The sequence below is a fragment of the Myotis lucifugus genome, unplaced genomic scaffold, assembly GCF_000147115.1.
Source record: "Myotis lucifugus unplaced genomic scaffold, Myoluc2.0 scaffold_139, whole genome shotgun sequence".
In the NCBI taxonomy this organism is placed as follows: Eukaryota; Metazoa; Chordata; class Mammalia; order Chiroptera; family Vespertilionidae; genus Myotis; species Myotis lucifugus.
This window is the reverse complement of record NW_005871187.1, coordinates 2,808,592-2,822,727: the sequence shown is the minus strand read 5'-3', so window position 1 is coordinate 2,822,727 and position 14,136 is coordinate 2,808,592. Positions and strand designations below refer to the sequence as shown.

Genomic DNA, 14,136 nt, shown 5'->3' with positions numbered 1-14,136 from the left:
AGTCTTAAAATCATCACCAAGAATTCTCCCTAAACTTTGTTCTTTATGGTTCTTGGTTTTGCTTCTCTTTCCCTTCTTTTGCTTTTCTTTTCTATTCCTATTCCTTCCAGCTAATAAATGACAGCCCTTTGCATCATCTTGGCATTCATTCTTACTTCTTCAGCTCACCCCTCTCTCCTCAGTCTCTGATTCTGCATCATTTTCATTGATGAATGATGAATGGAGTTGGCACACTTAGCCCCTCTCTTGGAAGGGGACACAGGAGTTAGGAGTGAGGGGAGAAGAAAGGGGAGGAGGCGGAAGAAATCACAAATGCTTGTAATGTATGGTCCTTTCTTTTATTCTTATTACACAATGAAATTCTCATATATTATTTTTTAAAATATATTTTATTGTTTTTTTTTACAGAGAGGAAGGGAGAGGGATAGAGAGTTAGAAACATTGATGGGAGAGAAACATCCATCAGCTGCCTCCTGCACACCTCCTACAGGGGATGTGCCTGCAACCAAGGTACATGCCCTTGACGGGAACCGAACCTGGGACCCCTCAGTCCGCAGGCCGACGCTCTATCCACTGAGCCAAACTGGTTAGGGCTTCTCATATATTATTTATGCGGGGCTACATGGAAGTTCTTTGGGAAAAAATATGTGGCAAATTGTAAAGGTAAATTAATTAAAAAAATTTTAAGGAAGGAGATCATTGCCCCTCTACCTTCTCCTCTTTATGGTGTCATCTGAGGACATAATAAGCCTGATATAATGACCTTTGTTTGTTTTTTTAATATTTCTTTATTGATTTCAGAGAGGAAGAGAGAGATAGAAACATCAGTGATGAGAGAGAATCATTGATCAGCTATCTCCTGTACGCCCCCCACTGGTGACCGAGCCTGCAACCCAGGCATGTGCCCTTGACGGGAATCAAACCTGGGACCCTTCAGTCCGCAGGCCGAGGCTCTATCCACTGAGCCAAACCTGGTAGGGCACCCTTTGTTTTTAATATATATTTTTTATTGTGATTTTAGAGAGAGAGGAATGAAAAAGGAGAGAAACATCGTTTGGTTGCTTCCTGTACACAAAGGCCCGCAACCTGGGAATGTGCCCTCATTGGAATCGAATGGAGGAGCCACACTGGCCAGGGCGGTCTGACCTTTTGATCTTACAAAGTCATAGTCCTTCTGACCCTTGAAGCTGTAAACACTTAACTCGATTTAGCTCAGACATCTCTCATGGGTATAATGAGACAAACACAAAGTACATCCTCCTGTCTCTTATGGAGATAAGTTTTCACTGATCTCTTCTACCCTTTTGTATAACTTTGTGTGAAAATCTCTCCAGACTGTGTAGTCACTTTTGTGTTACCTTGCATGCATGTTATCACTGATAATGCTTACCCAATTAAAATGATGTTCTTTCTCTTCTATATTGGCACAGAGGGATTTTTTTGTTGGAGTCTTTCTGTTTTATTTTCCCAACACTAGGATCATCCTACAAAAATTGTTTCCCCTATCTAACTATATTTCTTATTTCCTCGCTCCCCTCAGCTCAGGTAATACACAAAGTGCACTACTCCTGAGTGACGATAGCCTTAGGTAACACCTACTACTGCTCAGTTACCTCCTTACTCCATGTAGATACCAACAGATGATTATTGAAACTTGTTGTTCTGCTTTGGCTCTCTCTGTATGCATTCTTGGTAGAGGCTGCTAGAAGGGTCTCAGAAATGACAGAAGGACAGTGGAACAGCGTTTGGAAAGTGTGTGTGTGTTCCACAATGTGGGATGTGGAGTTGCCACTCATCCATCCAGTTACTCAAGCCACAAACCTAGGAGTCAGCCTTCATATCACTTTCCTTCAACCATCACATCCAATAATTCCACATTCAATCCACATCTCAAATCCATTCACTTCTTCCATTCTCGCTACTTCTACCCAAGTTCAAGCCACTATACAACAGCCTCCTAACTGGGCTCCCTGTTTCTCTTCTTGTTCCTCACTATAGCCGCTGATGTAATTTTTTAAAAATATATAAATCATAAGATGTCACTCATTAACTCTTGAATGGCTTTCAATCATATTCAAATTAAAATCCAAACTCCTGACCTTAAAAGCCCCAACCTTCATTTTGTACTTCTCTGCCCTTCCTCACCAAGCCTCAGCCACACTGGCTGTCTTTCAGTTCCCATCAAGTGGTTGAAATGTACTTCCCCCTGGTTTTTACATGGCGCCTCTTAAAGGCTCACTTTAACTGTTACCTTCTTAGAGAGGACTTCCTTGATTAGTTATGCTGTTCTCCATCACGTTGCTGTGTTTTCCCTGCACAACATTTATTTCTAATTGTTTTTTACGTGTATATTTTCAATGACTCAATTGTTCAAAATTTCGTTGAGTGAATAAATGGTAAGTTCTACTCCTTTATCTCCTAGACAGAAGATAAGAAATACTGAGTAGGGAACGAGACTCTAAGAACTTTATTTATGATTATTTTTAACTTCCTCACAATAGCTGTTTTATCTTTTTTTAATTTCTCTGGCATGATTAGCCATGTAACTCTTTCTAAAGAAAATACTTATGTTCCGAGGCAGCTAGGAAGAATGGCCTGAGGACTTGCATCATATATATGAAGGCTTGAAGAAATAACACCAAAGGATGGGATCGGTGGTGGTGACTTTAAACAGGAAAGGAAGGTAGGCTGAATCCACGTAGCCTCCTACAGAAAAGAAAAAAAAGAGTCAAAGTAGGAGCTGATAAATATCCTGGGACGTAACAATGGAAAGGCCCCTGGGGCTTCCCTGTGCCCACGCACAGCCTCTGAATCCATATTCATCTTCTTACTGTTTTCCTAGCACAACATAATCCTGCCTTGGACTCATACTGAAAACACCATCACCACCTCTCTCCCAACCAGATCCTTGAGATTCAGACACAGCTCCCCACTCCCTTTTTGAGAAGTTATTCCTTAAAAACTTTAGTCTACTCAGGACCCTTTCTTCTCTGGCCTCCTTGTCTCAAGAGAAAAAATTGTGTAGGAGCTCATTGTTCTCTATTCATTTTTGTTTGTTTGTCCTTTACTATTACTTGTTTTATTTTTACACTAAAGGCCCGGTGCATGAAATTCGTGCACTGGGGGGGGGGGGGGGGGAGAGTCTCTCAGCCCAGCCTGTGCCCTCTTGCAGTCGGGGAGCCCTTGCTCCTTACCACCCGCCTGCTCGCTGCTCCTTACCACTCACTCGCTGTTCCTTAGCGCTGCCACAGAGGCGGGAGAGGCTCCCGCCACCAACGCTGCACTTGCAGCCGTGAGCCTGGCTTCTGGCTGAGCAGCGCTCCCCCTGTGGGAGAGCACTGACCACCAGGGGGCAGCTCCTGTGTTGAGCGTCTGCCTCCTGGTGGTCAGTGCACATCATAGCAACCAGCCGTTCTGGTCATTCCACCATAATGGTCGCTTAGGCTTTTATTTTATAGATTTTCTTTTACTAAATATTTGGTTTTTATATCAATAAAGGTCATAACCACTCTGCTGACATATAATACTGTTACTATACAACAGTTAAACTTGTGAGTCTACAACAGAAGTTGTTGGTAGTTCAACAGGAAACACAGTTGAAAAGTCCATGTTAAAACAAAACTACTGGGACTAATGGGACTAACAGGTCAGAATTGGAAGTAGCAATAAACATATTCCCTCAACTCTTGAGTATTTCAAGTTTTACAGTACACATAAAAAAATTATTTCTTCCAGCTCTAGCCTGTTTTGCTCAATGTTTAGAGTGTCAGCCCTTGGACTAAAGAGTCTCAGGTTCGATTCCAGTCAAGGGCCTGTACCTCCGTTGCAAGATCGATCTAGGCCCCATTTGGGGTGCGTGGGGGAGGCAACCAATCTATGTGTCTCTCTTACATTGATGTTTCTCTCTCTGTGTCTCTCCCCCTTCCTTCCACTTTATCTAAAAATCAATGGAAAAAATATCCTTGGGTGAGGATTAACAACAAAACAATTTCTTCCATCAACACTAGAAATTCAAATTGTTGGATGTTTATGCATTTTTCAAGTTACACTGATTCAGATGCTTATATGGAAGCAGGGGTTGGAACGTCTCCCAATTTGAAGTTTACTTTTGCTTTTGTCTTAAGCTAAGAATCCTATATAGTGTTGAACACAAAATAGATATCCATACATTTTTTGATTAATTGAATAGCTTCACACTCTGAGGGAAGAAACAGGAAGTAAAAACTAAAAGGAGAAGATGCAAGAAAGATGGGATCTAGCATGTAGGCAAAGGAAGCAGAGATTGGAAGAGGGGATGGGGGGAAAAACAATAAATCAGCTTTCAGTGTAAAGACTCACAGTTTAGGACACGTTGTCAATCAGCTAAAATGAAACTTGACAGGAAATGGGCAGAAATGAAAATGACCACAGGCCTACTTATGCTCGTATGCTAAATCTTTTCACTGCCTTGCCCTATTTGCGGCTACCTCACAGGCTCAAAGTTAGCCAGGGTATGCTTTGTTCCTCATGCATATATTGAGTTATCAATAGACTGGTTTATACACAGCTGTGGAGATCAAGCCAGATGGGCCTTCCTCTATCACCTCTTTCTTTTTAAATGAATCAAAATTTACTATGGGGTATAAGTAAGTGGGAAACGATGAAATCTCAGTATCTTTTGTACAGTCCTATCAGAAGCAGCTTCTGCCATTCTTCTCTAGAAACCAACTTATTTTTAAAACACTCACTGGAGGTCTGCCATTTTATGAGGCAAATAGCTCTGTCTTATTCCCAGCACCTAGCATAATACCTGGTACATACCATGTGTTTAATATATTTTTGGATATTGACTGGTTGAACGAATGAATGAGTCATGGTTCCAACCTTTGATCTACCCTCAGTTGACCTTAAGTCAAAGACACAGACATATGGGAAATATAGGACAGATGAAAAGAGAACATTGTTAAGGGAGTAGAGTACCAGAAGTTCTCTGTTCTGTTTATCTCCATCCAAATTTATAGAAAATTATTTCAATATGATGGGAAGTGTAGACACTCAAATACAAACATGAAGACCCAGATCCTGGCTCCAATGTGTGCTTTCCCATGATCACATCTTAGCTTCTATCACACTGGACTGTAAGTATCTGTCTTGCCTCTAGACGGTGAGCTCTGTGAGGACATTTTCCACCACATAGTAAGCACTCAATAATAGTAAATCACCTAATGGAGATTGTAGCCTCCTGGAGGGAAAGACATAGTCAGCTGTATAAAGTCAGGATCCTTAGTTGTGGGAAAGAAAGGCTGACTCTTGCTGATGTAGTAGAAAAGGAGTGTGTTGAAGATACTGGGTAGCTCTTAGAATTGTTGGAGGGTGTAGAGAATCATGACTAAAGCTAAGCTTCCAAGAATACAAACCACTGCAAAACGAGTCCAGTGGGGAAACGGTCTCCATTGCAGCTCCCTACCCATGCTGCTTCGGCATCGGCAACCCAGTCTTGCAACCACAGAGAAACTGCCGGTGCTGCTGCCAACGCCGGCCAACTCTGCTGTTACCCATTTTAGGAAACTGGAAGTGCCACACCGAGCCTGTTCCCTCTGGTTGCTCACACCTGCATTTAAGTTTCACATGAGGGAGCCTGACTGGCAGAGCCTCAGTCACATTGTTTAGCCAAATTGCTGGGGATCTGAGTTCTAAATAAAGGAAAGCTATTCAAAAGATGATGGGGATCCATAGATAGGACAGATGTCCACTGTCCCATAGCAATATGTGATAGGAGCTCAACACGAGTTATGCATTCAGGCATAGGTTTTTGTGCTCGTAGAACTTATATCCTTGTAGGAGAGACAAACAACAAATATAAATGAGCATAGTGATGGACAGCACTAGTTGCTACAAAGACAAATAAAACTCTTAGGGTATTCAAGGAAAGCTTTTCTGAGATGAGCAGAGACCTGAATGATGCAAGGGAGCAGCAAGCACAAAGGCTCTGGGATGGAAACTGATCAGCAGCCAAGGACCATGTCAGGTTGGCCCGTGCAGGCCATGAAGACCCAGACCCTGGCTTTGGACTTGGAAAGGTGGCAGGGGAATGGCCTGATCTGACATGTGTAGAAGGATCGCACTGGCTGCCGTGTGAAGAACAGATTAGAAGGGAAGCGGGTGGAAGCAGGGAGACCAAACTGACCAAAGTATGAGCAGAGAGATTAGAGCACAAAAATCTGCCCAGGTATCCTGGCTGGTGTGGCTCAGTGGTGGAGCATCGACCTATGAATCAGGAGATCACAGTTGGATTCTCAGTCAGGGCATATGCCCAGGTTGTGGGCTCGACCGGTGGGGGGCATGCAGGAGGCAGCTGATTAGTGATTCTCTCTTGTCATTGATGTATCTGTCTCTCTCTCCCTCTCCCTTCTTCTCTGAAATCAATTTTATATATATCTTTCTTTTTTTTCTTTTTTAATCCGCCCAGGTGGTTGGGGAGAAGATAATATAAGGAGTCTTGGGAGATGAGTGAAAATTGCCCAGGAGAAGAGGTCAGAAGGCCTCTGGGACAAAGGGAAGAACAGGAGTGAAGACACAGGAGCATGGAAAGCCCTGGCATATTTGCAGAACTTTCAGTAGCCTGGTGAGGTTACAGAGAGGGATCCAGACACGAGGCTGGAAAAGTGGGGGACAGCTAGACTGCCGAGGGCTTCCATGCCGCTTTTTTAACCTTTCATGTCACCAAAGTGTTGATGCAGTGATGGGGGCAGAGCCTGAGACAAAACTCCGGCTAGATTTTCCCCAGGGAGCCCAGACCTCTCGCAGGAGTTCCTAAGAGGGCAGAAAGGACACAGTGCCTTGCCCTTTTCACCTCTCCTCAGACTAGACAAAACATGGCCAACCCGCAGGTTTATGTGATTACCAAAGTGAAGCTGGGCACACACACCCACTCCTCTCTGAGGCACAGAAATCAGACAGCAGAGAAGGTCTGAGAGCTTCTCCATCGCGGTCAGTCCCAGGAGAAATTGTCAAGCAGACATCTCGTCCTCCATACTTTCTCATTTTCACTTCTGGCGGGCATCTCATATTCCACTCCAGATCCCAGAGAGGTGTACACTGAGCCTTACAGGGAGTGTTAGGTGTGGGTTGGTGAAGAGCATGGAAGAGGAGGAGGGCTTTTCAGAAAGAAAGAACAATGTGTGCCAATGCCAGGAAGCACCGTTGTCCATGGGCAGTCAAACCAAGGCTGGACAGATCGTTGGAGCCTGGGTTGGGAAATGCTTGGACAATGTGGTAAGCAGTCACCAGGAAAATTTATTAGTAAACCAGATGCCCCAATTAAATGGGTGACCGAAAGTTAAATGTGCAGTCCTTGCTTTTTGCCCAGGGTGGATGCCAGGGAGTATTTATTAGGTTTGGCTGAATCAACAGGTGGAAGTTTATAAATTTAGGATCAATTGCCCAAGTTAATCTCCATGCCAGGTCATCTCCACATTGATAGACTTACCTCAGAACAGAAAGTACTATCTTTCGTAACACATTTTTGGGAATTGCAATGCATTGTGCCTTTATTTCATAAACTCTGGGTCAGATACCAAAGATCAGCAACATTTAGAGCTTCGCAGGTGAGGGGTTCTCCTTGATTTTAATTTCCCTGTGGCCTTCTGTCTTCCATCTCAGCTGAGTCCCAAACCAGGACTCAATCTTTGTCTCGCTCCTGTATCAGCCACGGTTGCTACAGGTCCAGTCACAATTCTGAGCGGAAACAAGATGCAAATTTTAGAAGCATTGCAAGTCAAAATAGGTGAGTAGAAATGGCACCAAGGGTTTAACCAAGAACTATTCAAAGCATGTTATTCCATCTGAACTGGTTCAGCTGACACCAAGGCAAGAAGACTAGGTTAGATTTGTCCAACCTCAGCCTTGGTGGCCATACAGACCTGCGAAACGCTACCAACTGTTCTGTTCCCCTCATCCCTGCCCACCCCACTGATCTCTTTTTGCACAAAATGTATCTTTATTGCAAGGATACAGCAAATGCAGGGAACCTGTGGAAGAGGATGGGGTACAATTTGGGGTATCGAGATCATGTGTTTTACATATGAACTTAAGCAATGAATTTGTCCATCACCATCCCCCCTTCCCCGCCCAACTTAGGCTGGCTCCAGAAAGAAAAGCGCTGATGGCCAGGACCTCGCAGAGGGCATCCCATCCGCTCTGAGCCTCTCCCTTCACCTTCCTGCTTTGCTGCCCTCGCCTGCAACTCCCCACCCCCCACCCCCCGCCCACTCCCCCGTGCTTCACGCGAAAGCTGCTCTTCAAAGACATCCTTCCGGGCTCAGCGAAGCCCGGCGTGCTCTGCATCCGGAGGGGCCGCGGCGCTCGCTTTTATCGGGGAGAACAAAACTGCCATTTCCGAAAACAAAGGAAACTGCTCGAGCGTTTCGGGCTCACGGGTGCACATCAGAGGGGGCGGTCGGAAGGAGTCCGGGCGCCGAGCACCGCAAACCCCGCCCCCATGCCGGCCCCGCCCCCGCGGCCCCGCCCCGCCCCGCCCCGCCCCGTCCCAGCGCCCGGGCTCCCTACGCAGCGCGCGCTCCAGCCGGGCTCCCGCGCCCTATTTGGTCTTGGGGGGGCAGGTGGCGGGAGGGAGGCGTGCGTGGCGGAAGAGGACGCGGGCGGGCTCGGGGGCAGAGGACCGTTCTCGCTAGCGCCGCCGCCACCTCTGCGGGGGACCCTCGAGGCCGTCGCGTCCCGCCCGGAGAACAATGGGGCTCGGCGCGCGCGGTGGCTGGGCCGTGTTCATCGTGGGGACGCTGCTGGTGCTCGCGCTGCTCAAGGTGGTCGTGGACAGCGAAGACCCGGCGGGTGAGTCGTGGCGGGGGCGCCGGCCCGCGTCTCGGGGCGGGGAGGGGGGGCGGGGAGGGGGAAAGGCGCGCTTGCCTGCGGGAGTTTCCAAGTTGGGATCAGCTTGTAAGGAAAGTTCTGCGCGTCTGATGCCGAGCGCACCGGGCCAGCCTGGAGGTGCCTGGCGAGGTCTCGGGGAAACTGAGGCTCCGGCCGGCTCCCACGTGCCCCGGGGCCGCCCGCTGGAGAAACTTCCCGGTCCTTCCCCCCAGGCTGTTCTGCAGGCGGCGGTGGCGCACCTGTGGGGGTGCGGGTAACCTGTGGAGCTACCCAAGGACGGGCCTTCAGCCAGGGGCTCGAGTTAGTTGTACCAGCCTCTCCCTGGAGTTGAGCTCCAGCCTTTCCCTTGATCTGAGGCTCCCTTTTGGAGGGGGGTGGGGGGCTGAAAATATGTCCACGGGTTCCTGCGGAAGCAGGTCTACGAGTTCGTTGGGGAACCTTTCAGGAGTCTCCCCGGCGTTTGACCGTCTAACTGTGTAGTAGCAAACAGACGAAGTATATTCCCAAGGTCTCACCTTTCAAGTTAAGACTTTGGGGCTCATTGGCTGGTGGGAGCTTTAGGGAAGCGCACCCGGCCCTCCCGGAGCAGGTGAGCCTTATGCCACCCTGGGAAGGGCGCCCCCTGCGCCTTGTGCGGCATTAACCGCCCGGGCGCGCATCAGCTGTGCGGCCGTGAGATCAGGGCTGACGATCGCCTGGTGCCCGCGACGCGGTCAGTAGGTCAGAACAAAGTAAGTTTTACTTCTCCCTTTTTGAGAAAAGGGGGTTTCCCTTCAGGACCTTAGCCCTTTGGGGACTTGAAAACGTCCTATTTGGATAAGGCCAGGAAACTGGGATTTGCTATGTGTATTACATTTTATTTGTAAACTATTCTAGAAGTAGGGTAATGGTCAGTAAAGTAGGATAAGTTGCTTTAAGGGACTAAAGTGTTTCATGGATTTAAATTATATCCACCTGTTGTATATTTAGCCTTAGATCCAGATAAAGAGCACAGCACCTGCTTTTGCTAGAATAATCGGAGAGAGACAATAACTTTTGTTTGTTTTTGCTGAATTTTTTGTTTGTTTTGTTGAATTGTGCATGTGACAATCTGGCTTTGCAGATCATATTTTGAGATCATTTAACAAAAGGATCATGTTCATCCTGATACTAGACATTTTTCCTATTTACCTATGCTAATTGAGGTCCATACCACATCCCATCAAATCCTCACGGTATTATCCCCATTATATAAATGAACGGAGGCTTAGAAAATTACCTAACTTATTCTAAGTAAAACAGCTGATACATGTTTGATTTCAGAGGCCAGAATCCAAACTCAACCATTTTGCCTCATTGGGTGATGTTGGCTTTTCAAGTAGATAAATGCTTAAATCCACAATATGGCCATTGCCCAAAATATTGTGGGAGAAGATAAAAACATTATTGAAATTCCTCTTTTAAAATATCCTTCACAGTCTGTTGCATAGTTTCATAAATATCCTCAGTTGGAGGAGGTGGGGAGACTGTGAACAAGTTAGCCAGCAGGAGAGAATGTGGGAGCGCAATGAGAGACATAAGGGAGGGAGGGCAGGGGGGAGAGGCTATTACTTAGGGCCCTTGGTGGCAAGTGACAGAAACCCACCTTGAACAGCCTTAGGGCCAAGAAGGGACTTTATCAACTCTAACAGAAAAGTCCAAGGATTAAGGTGACTTCAGAAATGCTGTATTCAAGAGTTCAAATACGTTGCCAGGAGATGGCTCTTTCCAGTTCTTGATTACATCTATCAAATCTCAGGCAAACCGTAGTCAAACTGTCCTCAGACTGCTGGGGAGTGGGGCATCGGGGAGAACATGACACTTCAAATAACGGGGACTTTCTAAAGTGAGTCGCAGGTTTCAAAGGCCACCATAATGGGTACCCAGTTAGGAAATGAAATCCATACTGAGTCCATACCACATAATGAACTTAACTGCCACCCCCACACACACACCCCCACCCCCCACACACACACACACACCCCTCCAATTCGGTGTATTATAACTCAATTGAATACCTGTTCTTTCTGTCAAGTCTTCAGCCTTCTTGTACTTATGGTTATCCATGAATCTCTCAGGATATAAAAACAGTGCCTGCCCACGTAGATACTTCAGACATGTTTATTGAAAAAATGAGAAAAGTTAGTAAAGCTAGGAAGAGTCTGTCTTCTTTCTCAAGCAAAAAATTAAAAATGGGTTACCAGGAAATCATCCTTCCTAAGAGTGACAATAGCTGGGAGACAGAAACAGGAGATTCCTGCTGTGGTCCAGACAAAAGATGATGGCACCTGATAGTGGAGATGAGTGGGTGGGTTCTAGGTCTGTCTTTTCATGGGGTGCAACCGAAGTCACTTGCTATTGGATTGGATGGAAGTGGATGGTGGAATGAGAAAGAGGGAGGAATCAAATCGTGACCTCTTGGTTTGGGGTGGAACAACTGGTAATACATTAACTGGGAAGACAGGGAGAGCTGGTTTATAGTAGAAAAGCAACAGTTCCATTTTTGGCACTTGCATGCACAGGCTTTGGAATTAAACAGCCTGGTCTGAATCCAGACTCTGCCACTTACTAAGCTGAGTGGCCTTTTCTGGGCCTCAGTTCCTGTCACTGCAAAATAATATTCCTACCTCAGAATTGTTGGGAGGGTTGGATAAGCTAATGCAAGTCACATGCTCCCCAGGAGGCCTGCCATGTCCTAAGCTCTTCATAACATTGACATTTGTTTGATACCTACTGCTGAATACATCTTTATGGTCTACTGACCTTGATCTTTTTCAAGTTTAATCTTCACACCAGATTTTGTGTGTGTGTGGATTATAGTTCTATCAAGAGGAAGAAATTTGCACGTGCAATTAAGATAGATCCTTCAAACTTGTTATTGCCTACCTTTGGTTTTACTCTGAGGGTTTGTTTGTTTTGTGGGGGAAGGCTACCTTTGTGAAAAGTATACAATAGCACACTTATTCTCTTTCCAGGTGGTGTGTGTGTGTGTGTGTGTGTGTGTGTGTGTGTGTATAGTCTATACAAAGACTCAAGATGAATAAACCAACTGAAAAAAATGCTTAACTGGGGCATAGAGTTCTTCTAAACCTCTTCCAAATCTTTTAGGTGCCAGTTAAAAATTAAGAGTCATAAGCCCCTGGCAGTGGACAAGGAGACACCTGATTGGTGGTGTTGCTCTTATATTTGGTCAAGGGCAACGCAGACACGCAGTCCTTAGTTCATCCTAGCTTGATGCCTGTGTGTGTTGGTGGGCAGAGCTGTTTCATGCCTGGGCACCTAAAAAAATTAAGAATCATACTGAGAAGGCTTTCCATTAAATGTGAAGTTATCTTCTCTAAATTGTATGAAGTTAGGGGTATTGGTGGTACAAGCCCTTGAAGCACCCATGAATACAAAGGGACCTGATAGTCCACTCCACTCAGAAGAGCAGGGTTGTAGTGGCAGAAATCAGTTTCTCTCTCACCCGTCACTGTGTCCTCATGGGGGTGAATGAATTTTGGGAAAGCTATTATGTAATTATCCAGTGGCTGGCACATACTGTAGTAAGTACTATGTAAGTGTTTGTTCCATAAACTGTATGTTTTCTTCTTGAAAAACCAATAATGCAGTTACAGACTTACTGACAGCGTGTTTCATAGCAACAGTGGCAAAAGTAGGCCTTAGAACTTCTTGTGGAATGATCTACCCTCCCCACACCTCCACCACAATATATTGCCAGTGTCCTTAGTTAAATATTATATGTCCATTCATCACAAGCTTTTTATTTTTATAGGCTCTTCAAGCAGACAACCTTCCACATTTTCCCATACCTCTACTACGGAGCCAACAGGTACGTTTAGAACGGGATTTTTATCTGTCTAGAATACATAAAGAAATATCAGCAGGAAAGTCCGTGAAAGCGGGTATACTGACCTGTTTTAACCATCATTTATTCATGAATCCCTAAAGCAGGGGTCCTCAAACTACGGGCCCGCGGGCCACATGCAAATACAAATATTGTATTTGTTCCCGTTTTGTTTTTTTACTTCAAAATAAGATATGTGCAGTGTGCATAGGAATTTGTTCATAGTTTTTTTTAAAACTATAGTCCGGCCCTCCAACGGTCTGAGGGACAGTGAACTGGCCCCCTGTTTAAAAAGTTTGAGGACCCCTGCCCTAAAGCCTATCTCAAGGGCTGCCCTTAGTAGGCATCAATAAATGATAGAGTCCACTGGATGAATAATCTCTCTCAGTCTAGCAAAGATGTGAATATATTCTCAAACATGTTAGGATTTCATACTGTGTTTTAAAGCACACTTTTAGGTGTGAAGGTTTTGCACTCTGCCTATACATATGAAATATGAATATATAAGTCTGCTGGTCTTGCTGGGGAAACAAGTCTCTTTAAGCTGGTCAGCCAGGACAGCCTTAAGTTGCCGTGGCAGACTCTAAGGAGACCGTCCGACTTCAGTCCTCCCAACCCCCATCTTGCTTCCCTGTTGAAACACTTGTTGAGACATTTTCCCTGTGCTTTTAGTTTGGGACCAATGGATTTCTCCTTGGGATTCTGAGTTCACTAGCTGGGAAGATATAGGAACCAGGTTGATGTCTTAAATATCAGTAGTAAACCATCGGTTTCTTGTAAGCAATATTTAGGTTATCTTTTTATTATCCTTATTCTTCAGAGTTGACTGAGGTAGAAACTAGGGGAAAGGTACACAGATCCTATCGCTAGACCCTAGTTTTAGTCACCAAATATTTATTGAATGTCTCTAATGTGCTGACATGTTCTACTAGAAGATGCTAAGGATACAAAATGGACCAAGCCCTGGCTTGTTGGATTTTTTTTTTTTTTTTTGGAGGGGGGTGGAGGGGTGGGGGCGAGGCTTGTTTTTTTCACTGTGGAAAAATAACATAACATAACATTTATGATGTTAGCCATTTTAAAGTATAGAATTCAGTGGCAATAGGTACATTCACATTGTTGTTCAACTTTGTAGAGTTTTATTCTCGGGGGTGTACCAGGGCTCCAGGGAGTTCATATTGTTAGTTTACCTCTGTGTTTTTTCGTTATCTGTGCCTTTTTCCTACTGGTTGCTAGCTGAACATAGTCAGGATATACTTTTATTTCAGTTTCAGTAATTCTACGGACTCATTTTAATTGGAGGGGAAGACTAGATAGATTTCCCCAAAATGTAATAATGGTTATTGTTGGGCAGCTGTGGGAGGGTTTTCTTAAAATAGTTTATTAAATTCATAGGTGTCTTT

The 14,136-nt window shown here is 45.2% G+C and overlaps 1 protein-coding gene and 1 long non-coding RNA gene across 4 annotated transcripts in view; one reads left to right on the top strand and one right to left on the bottom strand.

The window, feature by feature from the left end:
• Positions 1–7,501: 7,501 nt before the first annotated feature.
• Positions 7,502–8,471, bottom strand: LOC106698130. Its single transcript, XR_002830676.1, has 2 exons — positions 8,266–8,471; positions 7,502–7,716 (listed from the first exon to the last, which is right to left on the bottom strand). It is a non-coding gene; the product is annotated as an uncharacterized LOC106698130 (long non-coding RNA).
• A 77-nt stretch (positions 8,472–8,548) lies between these two features.
• The window catches only part of TMEM123 (transmembrane protein 123), a 48,413-nt gene continuing 42,825 nt past the window's right edge, over positions 8,549–14,136 (top strand). The window contains exons 1-2 of one of the 3 annotated variants that reach the window (XM_023758846.1): positions 8,549–8,829; positions 12,662–12,718. In XM_023758846.1, the coding sequence (XP_023614614.1) occupies positions 8,730–8,829; positions 12,662–12,718 (157 nt within the window). In that variant the 5' untranslated portion in view covers positions 8,549–8,729. The remainder of the gene's footprint in view (positions 8,830–12,661; positions 12,719–14,136) is intronic. The other 2 variants (XM_006094665.3, XM_014460779.2) reach the window with 2 other exon arrangements.